Here is a 22,957-nt window from a genome sequence, read left to right as displayed (position 1 = left end):
GTGACTTCAAACAAGTTTTGTTTTGAATGGGGCTACTAATTTCTGGTAAAGACAAAAACAGGTTGAAAACTTATAGCACTGGTTTGAAACAGGAAAAAGGTGTGAACATGTGACTGTCTTACCTCTAAGACCGATGCCTGACCTTCTGGCCACATTGATTTTATACTGGGGTCACTGCTGCTGTACAACAATCGTTTGAAATCTTGATACAGTGTGTCTTTGTTCTTGTCGATGAAACCGATCGCATCATATCTACAAATGAAAGGGTACGCCAGTGTTGAAAATATTTACATCGCCGTCAATAACGCATGTTTGTTTGATTTGGTGATGATCATGTAACTTTCTAACTAACGGGAAGTCAACATATTTTTACAATACAAGATCATAATCACTATTTAATAATTCCTATGTACTCACTTGACATCTCCGGCATAATGTTTGATTCTGAAATCTTGGTTATGTTCAAGAGTTTTATCCGACGTCTGTAGTTGCCTGCTAGCATAATGGCTATGCTTTGCTAATTGCTGGTCCATGGCATGAATAAACATCTGAACAAATCACAGAAAATCAACTATTATTGGTGTGAAAAATCGGTGACAATTGATCAACAAAATATAGTGGAATACATATTTTAATCTGTTTTTCCATTTCCTATAATTGCTTCTAAATGAAGAGCCATTTGAAAGCTTACACAGTGTGCGGTGGATCAAGCATGTACAGGGACTTGTATCAGATACAGGTTGGTCAAACAAATGAGCATCACTTACCTGATCTGTAACCTTGCCAACTGTCAAACACGCCTCATCCAAGATTGATATGATACCGCGGTGATGCTGTTCAACTAAATCACAGATGATTTTATTGTTGAAATATTTGATGTCTGTCCATTCGATTCCTTCACGTTTGTACTCTTCCTGTTCTTGTTTCAACACTAATTCAATAAATAACTGCTGCAGTTTCTCGTTGCAGTAATTGATGCAGAATTGTTCAAAGCTGTCAAAAGTCAAGAAGATCAGAATCCAGGTTGGACATTATTGTTAACACATCAAATCAAGCATGGGAGGCAAGGCTAAACACAAACTACCATAACCGACGTTTATGTTTCAATTCATTTGGGGGGGGGGGGTAACAATTTTCTAATTAAAAAAGTTTGATAAATCATGGCAATTTTATCAGTTACAATTTCCAACTGCCACTAGAGGGGGGTTGTTTTTTGAGATAATCACGCCCTCTTTTTATTCATACTTTCTTGCATTTTTTCACATACTTGATGTAACCTAATTCCCAGAGGGAGGGATAGTGACAGTAAGACATGCCCATATGTGTGGAAAAATACAACAAATGCAAAACATGTAGAAAAATTACAACAGAAGTTGTATCAATCAATCCAAGAGAAAAAAATAATTAAATGTGCCTCAATTACATAATCACGTAAAGTCGCGTTTTTTAACAAAAGCTAAAAGCTGTTAGCGTAAAGGATTGTAAAATAAATATTACCTAAAGCAGGGATACATTTCGATAACGTTCGGGTCGGCTGACCAATTTTAAAAAGTGTTGCTAGTTTCTCTGACTATTATCAGACACTATAAATACATAGAATATATTTGGGAACTGCAGTTTTTCACCCCTTGGCTATTAGCACATTTTTCGTCGCCAGAGTGATTTACATAAAAAATTCTGGTTCTAATAAATCTAATAATCTAACCACTTGATTGAACTCGCGTTTTTCTCAAAAAAGCATAGAAATTTCGGTGAAATGCGAAGGTAATAAGTTACCTGAGTAAATACAGACTGTTGCAATGCAACGTCATTTGTTTTGCCAACCAGCAAGCTAATAACTAATGTGACTGATCAGCACAAGTTTGTGATCAGTCGTGACATTACCTGTAATTTGTTTTATTAACATGGACATTAATTTTCGCTATTTTTGCTGGAGGAATAATTCAGTGAAAATAAAATCTAGCGAATATACATTTTTCCTTTATTTCACACTCAACACATCAACAATCAGTGAAAATAAATTCCATACAAAACACCCAAAATGTCTATTCAGCGAAAATTAATTCCAGCTATTAAAATAAAGTATTTTACAGTATGTATATTATGTAACAACAGCAGCTAACATCGCCATTCGTTTATCTGTGTGCATGAACAATCAATTCTTGTCAACCAGACGGCATACATACAAAGAGAACAAAACAAGCAGCCTGTCGGCTGAGATAGCTCCGCTGTTAGCAATGCACATGGCAATTAAAGAACAGAAGATATCATTAGAAAATGAACAAATCTGAGAGAGGTCCACATGTAGTACCTATATGTATAATATATCAAAGCAATTGGACTTGCGGTTTTCAACAAGAAGTCGAAAATATCACTTTTTACCAAAAATTACAAAAATATTCATCAAAATTAGAGAATTAAAGATATCATTATGAAATGAACAAATCTGAGAGAGGTCCACATGTAGTACCTATATATGTAATATCAAAGCAATTGGACTTGCGGTTTTCAACAAGAAGTCGAAAATATCACTTTTTACCAAAAATTACAAAAATATTCACCAAAATTAGAGAATTAAAGATATCATTACAAAATGAACAAATCTGAGAGAGGTCCACATGTAGTACGTATATATGTAATATCAAAGCAATTGGACTTGCGGTTTTCAACAAGAAGTCGAAAATATCACTTTTTACCAAAAATTACAAAAATATTCACCAAAATTAGAGAATTAAAGATATCATTACAAAATGAACAAATCTGAGAGAGGTCGACATGTAGTACTTATATATGTAATATCAAAGCAATTGGACTTGCGGTTTTCAACAAGAAGTCGAAAATATCACTTTTTACCAAAAATGACAAAAATATTCACCAAAATTAGAGAATTAAAGATATCATTACAAAATGAACAAATCTGAGAGAGGTCCACATGTAGTACCTATATATGTAATATCAAAGCAATTGCACTTGCGGTTTTCAACAAGAAGTCGAAAATATCACTTTTTACTAAAAATGACAAAAATATTCACCAAAATTAGAGAATTGAAGATATCATCATGAAATGAACAAATCTGAGAGAGGTCTACCCAAGGTACATATACACCAAGTATCAAAGCATTCAGGCTTGTAGTTTTCAAGAAGAAGTCGAAAAAGTAAAACATTGACACGGACGACGACGACGGACGACGACGACGACGGACAATCACTCATATGATAAGCTCCGCTCGACAAAGTCGACAGCGGAGCTAAAAAGTAGAGGTACTGTATACTTGCCTATTATCTTCAAATATCTCAAATCCATAGATATCCAGTACTCCGATGACGGTGCTACCGCCAACATCAAGTGCTGATCCTTTGACTTCGAGAACAGAGTTGATTTTATTAACAACCCATGTGAACATCCTCTCGTATATCGCCTGTGGTATGCAAATTATCAAATCAATGTTCGATTACGGTAGTTCACATAGTTATTCAAAACAAAGACAACACTGACTAGAGAAATTTTTAAATGTTAAGTTGTCGAAATAATAAACATACATCAATTTTTAAAATATTACTGTTTGATCAACAAGACAGTTATATTTTTGCAACTTAATCTTTTCACCACCAGTTCCCGCTTTCAGTTCACAAAACAGTTTATAGTCTGCACTTTCAATCAGAATATTGGGACCAAAATAACCAAATTATTTGAGTAAAAACTGACTCAATTTTTTCCATTGGCTCCAAAATTAGGATTCATTTTCAGAAATATTGAAGAATATACGAAAAAAAGTGCAGAATGATTTGGGCGGGAAAGTTTTGGGGTGAAATTTACGTTATAAATAGATATGAAATAGACTCTGCAGTTAAAATAGTTGTAACGCATTGATACTGGCAGCCATATTTCATGCAAAAGTTCTATACTAAATGACGCATATTACCAATAGACTTATGCAATACATAATGGAACGAATAATCATCAAACTGATCGTACCTTGGCGAAAGCATCTCTTCCATACTCGGCATCTTCCTTGGTGTGACCCTTCTCAATGGCTTCACCCCTGGCGGCAACCACACGGAAACACAGCGTCTTCTCCAGCTGATCTGGCGCCACCTTTAGAATCTTTGATATATCTTTTAGAAGATTCTTTGTCACTACGTGGCTTGTTTCTTTGTCTTCAGTTTCGAATTTCATATCACCCTATGGGGTTAAGAACCAAAGTTGTGAACATAAAATCAACCTGCAGCACTTCCCTTGAAGGCCCCAAAACATATACGTACACTATGCAATATACAAGGCATACAGCAAAATAGTCAAGTTGAACTTGAAAATGACTTTATTATCCACATTAAGCATGCTGAACAATGTTCTATGATTACGTTAATTCAATTTTATTAATCAAGATCAATGTCACCTTTGTCAACTAACCTGCATAATTTTTCCAATTTTTTTTTTTTTTTTCAAATCTTGATCAAGAACCATAAACAATGGAAAATTGTGCCAATTTGATCAAAATTATTGACAAACGCATACAAAATACATTTGGACTGAAACCAAACTATTGTAACCACATACTCTCAAGAGCAGAGCTATGTCACAGAATGTTCTACATTGCTAAGACGTGTACCACCATGTGGCTCTGAGCTGTGAAACGATGATCGAAGAGCCGATGAAAACAACACAATCTCTATTCTGATATAACCCTGAGCAATCAGATTTATTTAACGTTGCATATGGATGGTTAAATATTGTTACACTGTTCAGGGGAGTCTCAACAAGTATCTCAAAGTAGCGTTTTCTAAGAGTTTTCAGCTTTTGTTTTCACCGTAATGGTTGCCTGGCGGTGAAAATGACCGGATGTCCGCCCAGAGAATAAGCATGAAATTATTTCCTGATTCTGGCATATCAGCAATACAACTACGCCACCTAGTGGCCACTATTAAAGTGTCTTTTGTTTAATAGTTGAGGTGAACATGGTTGAATAAGATAGCTTTGTATAACTGTTTGTAAAGTTCAATAAGCGTACGAGTGACTAGTACTTCTACACAGGTCAGCAATCACGATTGTGAGGCTTGGTTAGTCTGCACTATATATTACATAGCAAACATTAATTGGTACATGCACTGAGTAAAATGGATTTTACATTGTAAGACATGGCAACTACACAAATGTAGAATTTTATAGGAACTGATAAAAAAAATTTTTTCATGAAATTCAAGATATTTTCACAATGAAATAACTGGTATTATTAGTAGCCAAAAAAGCATCTTCATTATAAATAATTGTTGTGTATTTTTATATCAAAAACACAGACTGGCAAAACTATTACATCATTACGTAATGGAGGCAAGCTAGGTGGTGAGATATACTTCTTGACCTTTTCTAGGTCTACAGAAAAGGTCAGAAGAGGTCAGAAATAAATCATCCAGACATTGTGTGAATCATTTCATTCAGATGTCTGAATGTCAGCAATCAATGTGACCTTGGAACCTACCAAGTGTAATATACTAGCAACAATCCTCCATATTGCACTTTGCTCATCTTTGGTGAATCCTAGTGTCTTCATGGCGGCCATGTTGGCATTGTAGTCCACCTTGTCATTGATCGTAGCAACCTACAAATCACAATTGTATGAACAGTTATTCACGGTTGTGTGACTTCTTTATCAGATCAAAATTAGAATGGTACAGTTTAATAAATAGAGTTGACAAAATAATTTGCATACAACATCTCTATTTCATAATGGTGTTAAATTTTTTTAAATGAATTACTGTAGAATACTTTATTTCAGCAGGAATTCATTTTCGCTGAAAAGACTTTTTGGGTGTTTGTATGGAATTTATTTTCACTGATTTTTGAAGATTTGAATGTAAAATACAGGAAAAAAGGTATATTCACTGGATTTTATTTTCACTAAATCACTCCTTCAGCAAAAATAGCGAAAATAAAGTATTTTACAGTAAGATGGAGTAGTTCTTGATAGTTGTGGAAAAAACAAACAATCAACATTAAATGAACTGTAAAAGAAGAAATATTCACTAGGTATTAATTTCATCAGATTTGATGCTGCAGGGATATCCACTCAGTTTTCAATTCACTACCATGTGATGACAACAACACATTGTATTCAAAAGTCACTTGGTTTTAATTTAATGCATTTAGTTAACAGTAAATGGAAACAAGCCATGCATGGCACAGTCCCCGTTAGTTATTGACTTCAAGATATATAGTTTTGTTTATAGTAATTTAGGTAGAATATAAACATATCAGGAATATGATTATGATGATTGTTTAACATTTAAATGATTGACATTTGTATCTGATCGTCAAACGAGTATTGAGAGATATTGCTTTGGAACAGCATTAATTAAAACAAAATTAGCCATTTTGAACACATGTATAATGAATATATAAAATTTGAACATAGTCAGTCAAAGCATGTCAGAGATATGGCTCCAGAAGCCCATTCATCAAAACAAAATGGCCACTAGACAGCCATTCTGAATCCGATCTAAAAAATAAAATAACGTGCATCAGAAACCCGTAATGTCTAATGTATGTACCAAGTTTGAACAGAATCCATCCATAAATGCCAGAAATGCTTGATATTTAAATTTGAACATAATCAGTCACAGCAAGTCAGAGATATGAAACTAGAACCACATTTATCAAAACAAAATGGTTGCCAGTTGGCCATTTTGAACCTTATCTGAAAACAAAATGATGTGCATCAAGGTCCAACGTATATATACCAAGTTTCAACAAAATCCATCTGTAAACAGCCGAGAAATGCTTGATTTTGATGATTTTTAGAACAAAAATAGCCGTCATTCGGCCATCTTGAATCAGGTCGTGAAACAAATTGATGTGCATATGTATAATACCATGTATGGTGTATGTGTGAAGTTTGATTGTGATTGGTCCAAGCATTTCTAAGATACAGGTCCGGACGCACGCACGGAAGCACGGAGGTCAAAACATAAGTCCTCGTTTTCAGACTGCGTCTAATTTTGAGCATAAAACAGTATTTGTGAAATAAAAATATTCATTCCAAAAATCGGCTTTTGCACTAGTTGCCTCTAGTTTTCTCACAAGAAGTTTTTTTTTTGTAGCTTTACTAAATTTCAATGATAGAATAGTACTACATGTATTTTGATATCAAAAATTGTGTTAATTATAAAAAAGTCATGTACCTTTTTTATTATAGGGATAATATAAAAAGAAAAAATATATTGCCTCAATTGTGATAATTTAGAGTCTTCATAGCCATTTTTTATACTGAAGCACGAAACTGATACATGTACATGACGAACGTTTCACCAAATATTGTCAAATTTTGTTGCCTTCATCCAAATAATTACAATAAAGCAACAATAAATAAAGTGTGATATCACCAAAACATGTCAGACTGAACAAATTCCAATCATGTCTACCGTAAAAACCCTCAAATAAGAGCCACTTTGTAACACTTTCATTTCTGGGTGGTGCTTATTTGAGGTAACATGTTGACAACTTTGTAGCCAGTGGCTCTTAAACCAGGGTCATCAATTTTTTTCATTGTGAAATAGGGAAGGGGATAGGCAAACACACACACAACCAAAACAGACAAGTAATTATTAATGATGTATCATTGCAATTAATTTATTCTGTAAAAATACTGTTATGGGAATAACAAAAGTCAAATAAATACGACGATTCGACGTTTCATCGACAATGTGTAGCAATGCCTGAAGTCACGTTTCACTGACAATGCGTAGCGATGCCTGAAGTCTGATTTGGTAGCACTCTCAGTGTCTGACCCAACACTCGAATCACTTGTACTTCCGTTGTACAATTGTTTACCAAGTTTGGTACGGCAAACTTTTTTCTTGAAAACTGGGAATAACTTGCGTGGCTGTGGCGGGCGTGGTGGTTGATTTGGTGACGATATAAAATAGTTTCGGATAGAATTGATCTGACACGCAGCGACAGGAGAAGACATACTTGCAAAGCAAGCATGGAACGAATGAAAAAAATGATGCCCAATCACTTGTATTTATGGCAAAAACAATAAATAAAAACACGTTTTTCTATAGATTTTTACAGCTTGGGTACTTGGGCATTGTTTTAATTGCGCTAAAAGTCTGACAGTACAGCTTTGGTTTATATTTCCTGTTTCATAATCAAGCCAGCTTATAATGATATGTTAATGATATTCACGTACTTCACAGTCCACGCAAACAGGGTCAAACTATAGCCCCACCCCTATATAACCAAATACGAGACGATACCGAGAAAGTAACAATTACATGTATTAAAAATAATTTCCTGTGACAAATCGGAGAGACGAAATCATTCACGAAAGCCCAGGCCTGTTACAAGGCATTTTCTGATTGGTACAAGTTCAGATTATTTTCAATTCTCACAAATAGCTAATTTAAATATTTGGGTCAGGCGGGTCACGTAGACTTCACTTTGCTGTAAGACAAGTTGATCGCGCAAGTTTATGGAACTAATCCATTCGACTTCGTTTTTGATTATTTTCGGCACGAGAGCCCTCTCCAAACTAATGCCAGTTATTTTGTTACTTCCCTGAACATTTGGTCTCGAATCACCCCAAAACGAACGTCTCAAATGAAATGCAAAAAATAACCCAAAATCACGATCAGCAAGAGTGGGCTGCGTAATCATTACATTCTCACAGTCGGAGCTACGTCACGATCCCTCAAACGTTCCGGATTAACACCTCTGTTTTCCCCCACGCTAACCAAATTTCCCCCACGCTAAGGAAAAAATCTTTTGTTTTCTGCTGACTTCCTGTTCCGGTCCGTCTGTGAGAATGCATTTTCGATACCTCCGATTTTCCGATAAAGGCGTTCTAAAATCGTGACGTTCTTTACTTGGTTATAAAGACAACATTGACAATGAATATCTCAACGTGTCCTTCGGTGTTTCGGCAAAAAACATACTAGTAGTTATTACTGAATAGTTTGTGAATTGGTCGATTGTGTGTCAGAAATATAAAATGGACAAGTTGACAGTCACATTCACGCTCTCAGTGCATTTCTTTCGTCTATCATTCTTCCGTTCTCAATTACATAGGACATCAGGCAAGTTATGGGGATAATCTTTATTTGTCACACACCTTCTGTGGGGCAATAAACAATGCAGGGTGGAAGTGAGGCACGACAAGCTCGGTGTCTGCCTGATTGTAAACAACCGGGCGGCTGGCGCTTATTTCAGGGTTCTTATTGACAAAACCACTCAACTCTTGGTGGCTCTTAATGGAGGGTCAAATGTACCAAATTTTCACTGAGTGGCTCTTAATTGAGGGTGGCGCTTATTTGCGGGTTTTTACGGTATGTCAATATATTTCTCTGTAACTTTTCACATTTTTGAACAAAAAAAATATTAAAATTAGCTCATCTGGTCCAATATGAATATGACCTCATCACAGAACTCTTTCCAAGATCACTTACCTTCTGTCCATTTCCCTGGTTGGCATAGTGATGCAGTGAAGAATCTCGCTTCAAGTTGAATTCTCGTAGAACATCATCAGGAGCACCGAACAGTAACTGATAAAAAGAATGGAAGTTCCTCTCGCCTTTCTGCTGTCGTACTACACGAGACTGCAAATAAATGAATATTAAAACGTAAGCTCCTAAAGTCTCATAAAATAAGTTGGAATACATCGTTTTAGCAATGTTGTAACCAACACACACTGAAGTCAGTAAAAGGGGTACACGGAATGGTGGGCAGTTACGTACCATAAATGCTCTATTAGAAGTGCATGTGGTTTTTACTAATAGCTTAAATGCACTTAGAGCAAATGCAGTATTTGATGTGAAAATTGTTAACAACGACATCGGCTATTAAAGAAAACAACATTTTACCCCAATACCTTGTGACCTTCATTATAAGTACAGACAAGGCAGAAAGGTACACCTGTATGGAAAGCACATATATCCCTTTTAACCAGCTTTATTTTTTACATTCTGTTCTAATTTCAAATATGAATCTTAATAGTATATGAGGAAAGTCAAATTTAGCCTGCTTTAAATGAGGATAAAACCTATGAGCAGGCTGTTTGAAATTTTCAAGAAAAAACTTTATATTATATATATATATATATATGTATATTGTTCATTTTCCAATCGAAGGTGGCTGCTGAAGAATAGGATAAAACCTATGAGCAGGCTGTTTGAAATTTTCAAGAAAAAACTTTATATTATATATATATATACACCGGTATATGTATATTGTTCATTTTCCAATCGAAGGTGGCTGCTGAAGTCAGGTTTAACGCATCCATGGGTAAAAAGTTCTTGTATCCCTGTTCTTCTTAATTGCACGTAGTTATGTATCTGATAGAACTTTCACTTGGCAAAAATTGTTGGTGCTTTTAAAATAACCACATTTTTTACTATTTAGCCTGGTACATTATTAACAAATGAATAACTAAAAATAAGATACAATGTATTTATAGTGATACAATATTGTGTAAAACAACATGGTATTTTAATTGGTTGAAAAGAATAATGGAATAAAAAAAATATTTATAATATGATATTTGAATATTTTAAAATATTATAGTTGACATTTTTTCATTTTTTTACGAGTTTTGGTTTCACCTTGCCAATGATCCGCATTATTGTCCTACAACAAAAGATCAATTTAAATGAGGTCATTATTGTCACAATTAACCTTTTTTTACACACGCATACATTAAACATACACGTATAAGTTGGTGTACAACGTACCTTTTCAAGCAGATAGTTGTTTATGTGTCCTCCAATTGGATCGCCTTTGAAGTCAAAGTTAATATCCATATATTTGCCAAACCGACTGGAATTGTCATTACGATTGGTCTTGGCATTACCGAAGGATTCTAAAATGGCATTGGATTGTAGTAAAACATTCTTCACTCTGTAGGAGACCAAGTACAAAAAAACGATTCATTATTCAACATTTATGAATACAATAACAATTCTATCAAGACAAGCCATTGACGTATTGTGAAATACTTTATTTTAGCTGGATTTAATTTTCACTGAAAATACTTTTTGGAATTTTTGTATAGAGTAATTGTTGATGAGTTGAATGTAAAAAATAAGAAAAAAGGTATTTTCACTAAATTTTATTTTCACTATATCATGCCTTCAGTATTTTACAGTATTAGAATTTTTCAAGCAGACAGATCTTATGTGGTACATTGGTTTAGAAGAGAGGAAATTTTGCATAGAAGCGAGGGAATTTTGCATAGAAGCGAGAGAATTTTGCATAGAAGCGAAAGAATTTTGCATAGAAGCGAAAGAATTTTGCATAGAAGTGAGGGAATTTTGCATAGAAGCGAGAGAATTTTGCGTAGAAGTGAGGGAATTTTGCATAGAAGCGAGAGAATTTTGCATAGAAGCGAAAGAATTTTGCATAGAAGTGAGGAAATTTTGCATAGAAGTGAGGAAATTTTGCATAGAAGCGAGAGAATTTTGCATAGAAGCGAGGGAATTTTGCATAGAAGCGAGAGAATTTTGCATAGAAGTGAGGGAATTTCGCGTAGAAGTGAGGGAATTTTGCGTAGAAGTGAGGGAATTTTGCATAGAAGCGAGAGAATTTTGCATAGAAGCGAAAGAATTTTGCATAGAAGCGAAAGAATTTTGCATAGAAGTGAGGGAATTTTGCATAGAAGTGAGGGAATTTTGCATAGAAGCGAGGGAATTTTGCATAGAAGCGAGAGAATTTTGCATAGAAGCGAAAGAATTTTGCATAGAAGTGAGGAAATTTTGCATAGAAGTGAGGAAATTTTGCATAGAAGCGAGAGAATTTTGCATAGAAGCGAGGGAATTTTGCATAGAAGCGAGAGAATTTTGCATAGAAGCGAGAGAATTTTGCATAGAAGCGAGAGAATTTTGCATAGAAGTGAGGGAATTTTGCATAGAAGTGAGGAAATTTTGCATAGAAGCGAGAGAATTTTGCATAGAAGCGAGGGAATTTTGCATAGAAGCGAGGGAATTTTGCATAGAAGCGAGGGAATTTTGCATAGAAGCGAGGGAATTTTGCATAGAAGTGAGGGAATTTTGCATAGAAGTGAGGGAATTTTGCATAGAAGAGGGTGAATTTTGCATAGAAGCGAGAGAATTTTGCATAGAAGTGAGGGAATTTTGCATAGAAGTGAGGAAATTTTGCATAGAAGCGAGAGAATTTTGCATAGAAGCGAGGGAATTTTGCATAGAAGCGAGAGAATTTTGCATAGAAGTGAGAGAATTTTGCATAGAAGCGTGAGAATTTTGCATAGAAGCGAGAGAATTTTGCATAGAAGTGAGGAAATTTTGCGTAGAAGCAAGGAAATTTTGCATAGAAGCGAGAGAATTTTGCATAGAAGCGAGGGAATTTTGCATAGAAGCGAGAGAATTTTGCATAGAAGCGAGGGAATTTTGCATAGAAGCGAGAGAATTTTGCATAGAAGTGAGGAAATTTTGCATAGAAGCGAGGGAATTTTGCATAGAAGTGAGGAAATTTTGCATAGAAGCGAGAGAATTTTGCATAGAAGCGAGGGAATTTTGCATAGAAGCGAGGGAATTTTGCATAGAAGTGAGGAAATTTTGCATAGAAGCGAGAGAATTTTGCATAGAAGCGAGGGAATTTTGCATAGAAGCGAGAGAATTTTGCATAGAAGTGAGGAAATTTTGCGTAGAAGCAAGGAAATTTTGCATAGAAGCGGGTGAATTTTGCATAGAAGCGAGGGAATTTTGCATAGAAGCGAGGGAATTTTGCATAGAAGCGAGGGAATTTTGCATAGAAGTGAGGAAATTTTGCATAGAAGCGAGAGAATTTTGCATAGAAGCGAGAGAATTTTGCATAGAAGCGAGAGAATTTTGCATAGAAGCGAGAGAATTTTGCGTAGAAGCGAGAGAATTTTGCATAGAAGCAAGAGAATTTTGCATAGAAGTGAGGAAATTTTGCATAGAAGTGAGGAAATTTTGCATAGAAGCGAGAGAATTTTGCATAGAAGCGAGAGAATTTTGCATAGAAGCGAGAGAATTTTGCATAGAAGCGAGAGAATTTTGCATAGAAGCGAGAGAATTTTGCATAGAAGCGAGAGAATTTTGCATAGAAGCGAGGGAATTTTGCATAGAAGCGAGAGAATTTTGCATAGAAGCGAGAGAATTTTGCATAGAAGCGAGAGAATTTTGCGTAGAAGCGAGGGAATTTTGCATAGAAGCAAGGGAATTTTGCATAGAAGTGAGGAAATTTTGCATAGAAGCGAGAGAATTTTGCATAGAAGCGAGGGAATTTTGCATAGAAGCGAGAGAATTTTGCATAGAAGTGAGGGAATTTTGCATAGAAGCGAGGGAATTTTGCATAGAAGCGAGAGAATTTTGCATAGAAGCGAGAGAATTTTGCATAGAAGTGAGGGAATTTTGCGTAGAAGTGAGGGAATTTTGCATAGAAGTGAGGGAATTTTGCATAGAAGCGAGGGAATTTTGCATAGAAGTGAGAGAATTTTGCATAGAAGTGAGGAAATTTTGCATAGAAGCGAGAGAATTTTGCATAGAAGCGAGAGAATTTTGCATAGAAGCGAGAGAATTTTGCATAGAAGTGAGGAAATTTTGCGTAGAAGCAAGGAAATTTTGCATAGAAGCGAGAGAATTTTGCATAGAAGCGAGAGAATTTTGCATAGAAGTGAGGGAATTTTGCGTAGAAGTGAGGGAATTTTGCATAGAAGCGAGGGAATTTTGCATAGAAGTGAGAGAATTTTGCATAGAAGTGAGGAAATTTTGCATAGAAGCGAGAGAATTTTGCATAGAAGCGAGGGAATTTTGCATAGAAGTGAGGGAATTTTGCATAGAAGTGAGAGAATTTTGCATAGAAGTGAGGAAATTTTGCATAGAAGTGAGAGAATTTTGCATAGAAGTGAGGGAATTTTGCATAGAAGTGAGGGAATTTTGCATAGAAGTGAGAGAATTTTGCATAGAAGTGAGGAAATTTTGCATAGAAGCGAGGGAATTTTGCATAGAAGTGAGAGAATTTTGCATAGAAGTGAGGAAATTTTGCATAGAAGCGAGAGAATTTTGCATAGAAGCGAGGGAATTTTGCATAGAAGCGAGAGAATTTTGCATAGAAGTGAGGAAATTTTGCGTAGAAGCAAGGAAATTTTGCATAGAAGCGAGAGAATTTTGCATAGAAGCGAGGGAATTTTGCATAGAAGCGAGGGAATTTTGCATAGAAGTGAGGAAATTTTGCATAGAAGCGAGAGAATTTTGCATAGAAGCGAGGGAATTTTGCATAGAAGCGAGAGAATTTTGCATAGAAGTGAGGAAATTTTGCGTAGAAGCAAGGAAATTTTGCATAGAAGCGGGTGAATTTTGCATAGAAGCGAGAGAATTTTGCATAGAAGCGAGAGAATTTTGCATAGAAGCGAGAGAATTTTGCATAGAAGTGAGGGAATTTTGCATAGAAGCGAGGGAATTTTGCATAGAAGCGAGAGAATTTTGCATAGAAGCGAGAGAATTTTGCGTAGAAGCGAAAGAATTTTGCATAGAAGCGAGGGAATTTTGCATAGAAGCGAGAGAATTTTGCATAGAAGCGAGAGAATTTTGCGTAGAAGCGAAAGAATTTTGCATAGAAGCGAGGGAATTTTGCATAGAAGCAAGGAAATTTTGCATAGAAGTGAGGAAATTTTGCATAGAAGCGAGAGAATTTTGCATAGAAGCGAGAGAATTTTGCGTAGAAGCGAAAGAATTTTGCATAGAAGTGAGGAAATTTTGCATAGAAGCAAGGAAATTTTGCATAGAAGCGAGAGAATTTTGCATAGAAGCGAGAGAATTTTGCATAGAAGCGAGGGAATTTTGCATAGAAGCGAGGGAATTTTGCATAGAAGTGAGGGAATTTTGCATAGAAGCGAGGGAATTTTGCATAGAAGCGAGAGAATTTTGCATAGAAGCGAGAGAATTTTGCATAGAAGCGAGAGAATTTTGCATAGAAGCGAGAGAATTTTGCATAGAAGCGAGAGAATTTTGCATAGAAGCGAGAGAATTTTGCATAGAAGCGAGGGAATTTTGCATAGAAGCGAGAGAATTTTGCATAGAAGCGAGAGAATTTTGCATAGAAGCGAGGGAATTTTGCATAGAAGCGAGAGAATTTTGCATAGAAGCGAGGGAATTTTGCATAGAAGCGAGGGAATTTTGCATAGAAGCGAGAGAATTTTGCATAGAAGCGAGAGAATTTTGCATAGAAGCGAGAGAATTTTGCATAGAAGCGAGAGAATTTTGCATAGAAGCGAGGGAATTTTGCATAGAAGTGAGGGAATTTTGCATAGAAGCGAGGGAATTTTGCATAGAAGCGAGAGAATTTTGCATAGAAGCGAGAGAATTTTGCATAGAAGCGAGAGAATTTTGCATAGAAGCGAGAGAATTTTGCATAGAAGCGAGAGAATTTTGCATAGAAGCGAGAGAATTTTGCATAGAAGCGAGGGAATTTTGCATAGAAGCGAGAGAATTTTGCATAGAAGCGAGGGAATTTTGCATAGAAGCGAGAGAATTTTGCATAGAAGCGAGGGAATTTTGCATAGAAGCGAGAGAATTTTGCATAGAAGCGAGAGAATTTTGCATAGAAGTGAGGGAATTTTGCATAGAAGCGAGGGAATTTTGCATAGAAGCGAGAGAATTTTGCATAGAAGCGAGAGAATTTTGCATAGAAGTGAGGGAATTTTGCATAGAAGCGAGAGAATTTTGCATAGAAGCGAGAGAATTTTGCATAGAAGCGAGAGAATTTTGCATAGAAGCGAGAGAATTTTGCATACCTTTCAACTTCTGATCTACCGCTGACGTTTGTGACCGCAGCAATATATCTCATGACAATCTTGGAAGCTTCGGTTTTACCAGAACCACTCTCACCTGTGATAGAAATTTACATATTAATAATTAGAAAACTAAATATGAATACAGGAGATGAAATTTATTTAACTTATATTTAAATAAAGACAAAAAAAACAATAACAAAATAACTTTATTTCTCAGAACCCCAACGTCAATCACACTTCATAGTGCTTACCAAGTGCAACTTTCCTAATGCCAACATTTTTCCCGCCAAAATTATTGGTGCTATATTTAGCAAATTTTTCCATGTTTTCCTGAGAATTTTAGCTCAAATAGATATAATTTCCTATTATCTACAGGTCTTAACCAAAATGTTTGAAAAATATGAAACAAATTATGTAAGTACATCCAGTCCTTAAATGACACAATAGATTATTTTATTATACATATAAGTACGATGCACTGCTCTGATCAGATGTAGTATAATTTTGTTTCATTTTTATTTGTTTCCTTTTCAGTAATTTGCATGTATCGGTTTCTAAGACTAATACTTCAAACAATACTTTTCAATGTTTTTGCATATTTTTATAAATTTTTATTCAACTTAATAAATAAATTATTTTTTCATTGCATATGAGGTAACAACATTTTTGAATGTATTTTATGAAAAAAGACTGGTCACCAGCCAAGAAGGCCAAATCAAAATACTGATTCAAACAATTTTGTGAAAGTCAAAATTATATAATATAATATTTTCCTCTCCTTTTATATACAATTTTAGTCAAAGTATAGATATACAGATGAGAATTAATCAAAGGTTGATACTATAAACATGGCAAAGCTACTGAAACCTTGACCTTGCTGATATTATTAACAAATATAGTTAATTATCAAAATTAAGTGAGATCTGTGTTGTCACAGATATATTTTGTAGGGACACTTAGCTCACTGCTAGGAGGATTTGCTTAGCACCCCTTAGATAGTCTTTGCAACCCTGTTTAATTAAGCGCTTAATTTAATTTGGCAGCCAATCAGTTCTCACTTGCACACGACACTTAGCGTCACCTAAATTTCTTTTGTCTCTTTGTTACCACTCATTCATTCAGTTTTTTTTTTATCACGCTACAGTGCACAGTGCATTATCGTCAATTACGTCCATTTCATTCTTTGTTCGAGAACACTACTTAATTAATCTACAATGCCAGCTAGGCGTGGACGTGCAAAGAAATCTACTCAGCCCCGTGTCCAGCCTTACATCAGACCAGTGACTAGAGCAGCAACTCGTAATTCTTTGGATCAACTCGCTGCCGAAACAAGGAATGTGGACATTTCAGGAACTACGATCTCGCTACCAGCACAACGGGACGCGTTGGTTCCACAGCAAGTTGAGGACGCCCAAGTACCAACTGCAAGCACTTCATTTGCGATAAATTCGCCAACCCAGAGTCAAGACGGACCCGTTACAATGGCTATGTTTAAGGAGTTACAATTGTCGATCGCTAACCTGACCCGCACGGTTCAACTGCAAAACGTCCAGAGGTCAGAGGTCGACAATCAAGCAATGACGTCACACCACAACAATTCCGTTGAACATTTTCAAGATGGCGGCTCCCAGGCTGTCGACGCTAGTGCTACCTTTGAGAACAACTTGCTGCGCTCGCGTGGGACTCCTTCTGAAAATCTGCCACACATAGAACTAGTTTCTCCTTCCGTTCGACGCGATATTATCGCAGGTAAGGACATAAATCTAGCATGTCTCTTAGTACCAGGCTACAGTTACACCGACGGTCAACGCCACATCGTCGTCGGCGATGAGGCATTTACTTTAAAACCCTTGCAAGATAATAGGTTATCTCGTTCACTTACGATTCAGGAATTCATTCTGGCATTTTCGGTATACAAAAATGTTATGTCCGATGTCTACCCAGAGCGACGATGGGAATTAGATGCATATGAACGTGACATAGTGGACATGTCAAAACGTTATAACGGACTGGCGTTTTACGAGTATCATCGTGTTTTTTCTGCCAGAGCTGCAGCATTGCTTCTCAACCACAACATTAAAGTGGATTGGTCTCGTCGAGATACAACGCTATACTGTTCTATATTCTCAGGGCTTCGTGCAAATACATGCAATCTGTGCAGTAGTGTCGCTCATGCAACCGAGGTGTGCACTCAGCTTGCCTCAACCACCAGGAAGCCTAATTTATATACCCCTGGTAATACATCAGCCTCGGCATCCCATGACAGATCTGGCCGAAAACGTGTTTTCTACCAAGGAAAGGAAATTTGCAACAACTTTAATGCACCTTTCGGCTGCAAAAAGAGCAATTGTGTCTTTTCTCATTTATGCCATAATTGCCATTCATCTGAACACAATTTTAGTCAAGGGAAATGTGCTCCTAAAGGTCAGCAAAGCAGAGCCTGACTTCCTAAGAAAGCCTCCACTCCAATTAACATTGATATTCTTAGTCAGCAGTTATCCACCCATCCAGACTCAGCATTTGTGAACTACCTCATTTCAGGCTTACAGGAAGGCTTTGACACTGGGATTAATAACCCACCTTTATCTACCTTAATTTGCCGTAATTTGCTATCTGCTCGCAAACAACCAGAAGTTGTTACAGAAAAAATTGCATCAGAAGTCAAAAAAGGATATTTGATTGGCCCCTTTTCTTCACCACCCTTTGCCAATTACCGTTGTAGTCCAATTGGCGTGGCAGAAAAGAAATACTCTGACAAGAAACGTTTAATCGTGGACTTATCATCACCCCATGATAATGCAGATACTCCCAGTATAAATGACCTAATCGACAAAGTACAGTTTTCACTCTCTTACGTGAAAATTGATGATGCAATTTTAGCCATTCAGACCATGGGTAGAGGCGCATTGTTGTGCAAAACCGACATCACTGATGCTTTTAAACTAATCCCAATTCATCCTTCTTTATGGCATCTGTATGGTATCCAGTGGGATAGTCAATTTTACTTCTTTGTTCGCCTGGCATTCGGGTCACGCTCTAGTCCAAAGATCTTTGACCACCTGTCTACTGCTGTCTCCTGGATTGCTCACCACATATATGGCATTAGCACTATCTTTCATTTACTGGATGATTTTCTAACAGTTGACCCACCATCATTTGATGCCGATCGTACAATGGCTCTACTGACTCTGTTGTTCCGTCGCCTAAATATCCCTTTGGCACCACATAAAACAGTGGGTCCAACCACATGTTTAGAATATCTGGGGATTGAACTTGATACTCTTGCTATGGAGGCACGCCTACCAGAGAATAAACTTAATAGGATGCTTAGTTTGGTTGCTTCATTCCTTGCCCGTAAATCCTGCACAAAGCGAGAATTACTAAGCCTCCTGGGACACCTGAATTTCGCATGCAGGGTGGTCACTCCAGGCCGGACATTTATTTCACGCTTAATTGAAATTTCCAAGGGAGTGAAGAGTTTAAACTACCATGTGACATTATCGCAAGAAAGTAAACAAGACCTGCTGATGTGGCACCAACTCCTCTCTAATTGGAATGGTGTTTCTATGTTTCTGGAGGCCGAAACAACCCTAGCGTCGGATATGCAGCTATTCACAGATGCCAGCGGCATAGGGCATGGCGGCTATTTTCGCGGTCATTGGTTTAACGAACGCTGGCAGCACGGACTTACCCTTGACTCTGATCCAGCACTGTCCATCGCATTCCAAGAACTGTACCCAATCGTGGTAGCATCAGTGTTATGGGGTCATTTTTGGGGACGCAGGCGAATTATGTTCAATTGTGACAACATGGCGACCGTTCACATTATCAATAAAGGCCGCTCTAAGTCACCTGTCATTATGAAGCTAATGCGACGACTAGTAATCATGGCAGCATCCCACAGTTTCATGTTTCAAGCTCAACATATCCCTGGGAAGCTTAACACAATTGCTGATTCTTTGTCTCGTTTCCAGATACAACGTTTTCGGGAAGTGGCTCCACTCGCAGACAAATCCCCGTGCCTGATTCCCTCCGAAGTAATGTTCAGCTGAACCAAGCGCTGGTCACCTTCCAAAGAGCGGCTCTCAGTGCACGTACAATTGGATCATATTCAACAGGAGTACGCGCATGGTTACGTTTCACAGCTTTGTCAGAAATCCCAGGGCAGTCAACTTCGCATCCCCGTATCTCAGAAGACATCCTGATATATTTTGTGACGCATTGCGCTACGAACTTGCATCTTAAATACACCACTATTAAGGTATATCTGGCAGGCATACGGAATTACTACATATTAGGTGGCTACCCTAATCCACTGCTTACTCTACAAGGTCAGTCACCTCTTCGCCTTAATTATGTACTCCGGGGAATTCTACGTCTCCAAGGAAATGAAACCCGACCACGTTTGCCCATAACGGTAGATATACTACAACGTTTGTGCAACCTACTCCGTCAGGGGGTATTTGGTCCCTATTTCGATCTCATGCTGGAATCAGTATTTTTGTTAGCCTTTTATGGTTTCCTCCGCTGCAGCGAGTTTACTTGCCCCACTTCAACTTTCAATATGCAGTACAATTTATGCTTGGCTGATATCAGTGTACCAGATCATGCAGCCCATATAACTATTCATATCAAGGCATCCAAAACAGATCAATTCCGGAAAGGTTTCGACTTGCGGCTTTTCCCAACAGGCACGCCTTTTTGTCCAGTTACAATGCTGCAGCAATTTTTATCCGTGCGGCATAAGATGTTTCCCCTTGCAACCGAACCACTGTTTCTGCTTCCCGAACGAACACCCCTTAATCGTCGTATCTTCACAGAGTCTCTTCGTATATTGCTCGCAAGGATTGGACTACAACCGCATTTGTTTGCAGGACACTCCTTCCGCATCGGAGCAGCTACCACCGCAGCAAGTGCTCACGTTCCTGATCACCTCATCCAAACATTAGGCAGATGGTCCAGCAACTGTTATCGCACCTACATCAGAACACCAGAGAGTCTTCTACAACATGCCTTTCAAAAAATGGCAACATCGTAAATAGCATCTGACATTTACAGTATTAAGAACTTTCACTGCATCCAATATTCACAGTATTCAGAACATTGTTATTAAATCATGTACAGCATCCGACATTTACAGTATTCAGTACTTTTCTATTTCTTCATTTACAGCATCCAATATTTACAGTATTCAGTACTTTTCTATTTCCTCTTGTTCAGCATCTGTCGGAACCTTCCTATTGCATCATGTTACCGCATCCAATATCTGCAGTTTTCAGAACTATACTATTGCATCATGTACAGCATCCGACATTTACAGGGTATCGGAGGAGTCAATTTGTAATTTCCAGTCTGTTCGCTTATTTTTGTAATTGCTTCTTTTTGTCATTCCTACATCTAACCACATCCACCTGGGTCGTTCATGCGCACATGTCACCCAGGACCCCGCTCCCCAAGCCGTGCATATATCATATGCCCCTTGGGCTGGAGCACCCTAGCATTACTCATCACCACCTGGGTCGTACTTGTTCAATGTAACCTCAAGCTTACTCCCCAAGCCGTGCATATTTCATATGCCCCTTGGGCTGGAGTAACCTACCATATACACCTGGCATGCACATGCACACACGTCACCCAGGATCCTGCTCCCCAAGCCGCGCATATTTCATATGCCCCTTGGGCTGGAGCATCCTGCCATATACTAATTTCCATATGGGTTATGCACGCTCATATGGAACCCTGGTGCCTACTCCCCAAGCCGTGCATATTTCATTTGCCCCTTGGGCTGGAGTACCCTGCCATATCCACCCGGGTCGCACATGCGCACATGTCACCCAGGATCCTGCTCCCCAAGCCGCGCATATTTCATATGCCCCTTGGGCCAGAGCATCCTTCCATCAACTAACTCAACCCTCTACCCAATCCTTATTTCATGGGGGTCACTTCAGTCATGACATACTTGCCATTCCCTCAGTCTGGGCCAGGGATTTCATCCTGCCCCCCATTCAGTTTCTCAGTAGCCACTCTCCAGGCTACCCCTCACTTGATCGGTCACCTTCACGGTCACGCACGACCTTGGTGGCACGGTGACCTTCATCCCCTGGGCAGCATAGTGACCTTCAGCTACAAGGTCACTTCGTGGCCTTGACGTTGATCTCACTTATGCCCTTGGCCTGGTAAGTTAGACTGAAGGGACCCCTTGCCCAATTTATAGTTTTATTAGAAATATGATTTTTTGTTTTTTGTAGAGTTAACTGTTTTTTATTATTGCATAATTAGTAAGTTTTTTGGTTTGTATGTGTTGATTTTGTATGTGCTTTTTTATTAAATGTAATTCAATTTATATCTTCTGTGTGCGGTGTGTCTTTACAAATTACATAATAATAAATCATATCTTTAAAAAACGCAAAAATAGAATTTTTTTTATGCGTTTAAATATAAATGTACTAAACGACATGTTAATATGTTGCAAACATGATGTTTACAATGACAGAACAGAAAATAAAAAAAAGATGCCACTTTACCAAGCACATCTAACATGGGAGAAAAGTGTTACCATTGTAAGGTACATTTTACTAAGGTATTCAGATGTGACCACACACTGTGCACTGGCCACAAAATAATTAGGAATTCTTTGAAAGCAATATAAATAATCAGGTGAAAATTCAATGTAGAATATGAACCTAATGCAGTGTAAAAGTCGACCAATTACTTAAATGCTAATGGGTAACCATGGCAACAGATAAACATTCTCAGAGCGTTTTTGTTTGAGTGTTTTATTTAATAACGTACCGACTGAGGTGAAAACCTTACCTAACGTAAAATGAATTACCTTTCTGAGTTTTTTCCTATCGTTTGAGATGACAACAACAAAAGGTGGGACACCTCTCTATGCATGAGGAAACAAATTTCTCACATTTGATGGGATGTTATTTTGCATGTATTCTCAGATGAGTGTGTTAAATAGCAACAATCTCTCCATGACAACGATATTAAAGCAAATGTGCAGGGCAGTGAGTGCAATTGCAATTTGTAAATTTGACAGACATTTCATGGAATATGAACATTGAATCTTTATATTTGAGATGACAAAAATCTGAAGTGTACACAATATATTAAATTTGACATTGATCTTAGATACTTTAAAACCATATGTAAAGTCATTGTTCACTAGTATTAAGTTACAATCCATTAAC

The 22,957-nt window shown here is 37.4% G+C and overlaps 2 protein-coding genes across 2 annotated transcripts in view; one reads left to right on the top strand and one right to left on the bottom strand.

Moving 5' to 3' along the window:
- Window positions 1–22,957, bottom strand: part of LOC100371419 (unconventional myosin-Id-like) — a 55,064-nt gene that overhangs the window by 8,435 nt on the left and 23,672 nt on the right. The window contains exons 3-11 of the mRNA XM_085501145.1: window positions 15,762–15,855; window positions 10,723–10,888; window positions 9,442–9,591; window positions 5,478–5,597; window positions 3,977–4,183; window positions 3,277–3,419; window positions 768–993; window positions 418–548; window positions 123–252 (exon numbers count right to left, since the gene is read on the bottom strand). Coding sequence (XP_085357271.1) covers window positions 123–252; window positions 418–548; window positions 768–993; window positions 3,277–3,419; window positions 3,977–4,183; window positions 5,478–5,597; window positions 9,442–9,591; window positions 10,723–10,888; window positions 15,762–15,855 — 1,367 coding nt within the window. The remainder of the gene's footprint in view (window positions 1–122; window positions 253–417; window positions 549–767; window positions 994–3,276; window positions 3,420–3,976; window positions 4,184–5,477; window positions 5,598–9,441; window positions 9,592–10,722; window positions 10,889–15,761; window positions 15,856–22,957) is intronic.
- On the top strand, window positions 17,375–22,104 carry LOC144359359 (uncharacterized). Its single transcript, XM_085501146.1, has 2 exons — window positions 17,375–19,466; window positions 19,736–22,104. The coding sequence occupies exons 1-2, from the start codon at window positions 18,653–18,655 to the stop codon at window positions 20,797–20,799; spliced, it is 1,878 nt and encodes a 625-aa protein (XP_085357272.1). The 5' UTR covers window positions 17,375–18,652; the 3' UTR covers window positions 20,800–22,104.

This window comes from Saccoglossus kowalevskii, chromosome 7, assembly GCF_978046115.1.
Source record: "Saccoglossus kowalevskii chromosome 7, keSacKowa6.1, whole genome shotgun sequence".
Lineage (NCBI taxonomy): Eukaryota > Metazoa > Hemichordata > Enteropneusta > Harrimaniidae > Saccoglossus > Saccoglossus kowalevskii.
This window is presented reverse-complemented; position numbering and strand designations above follow the sequence as displayed.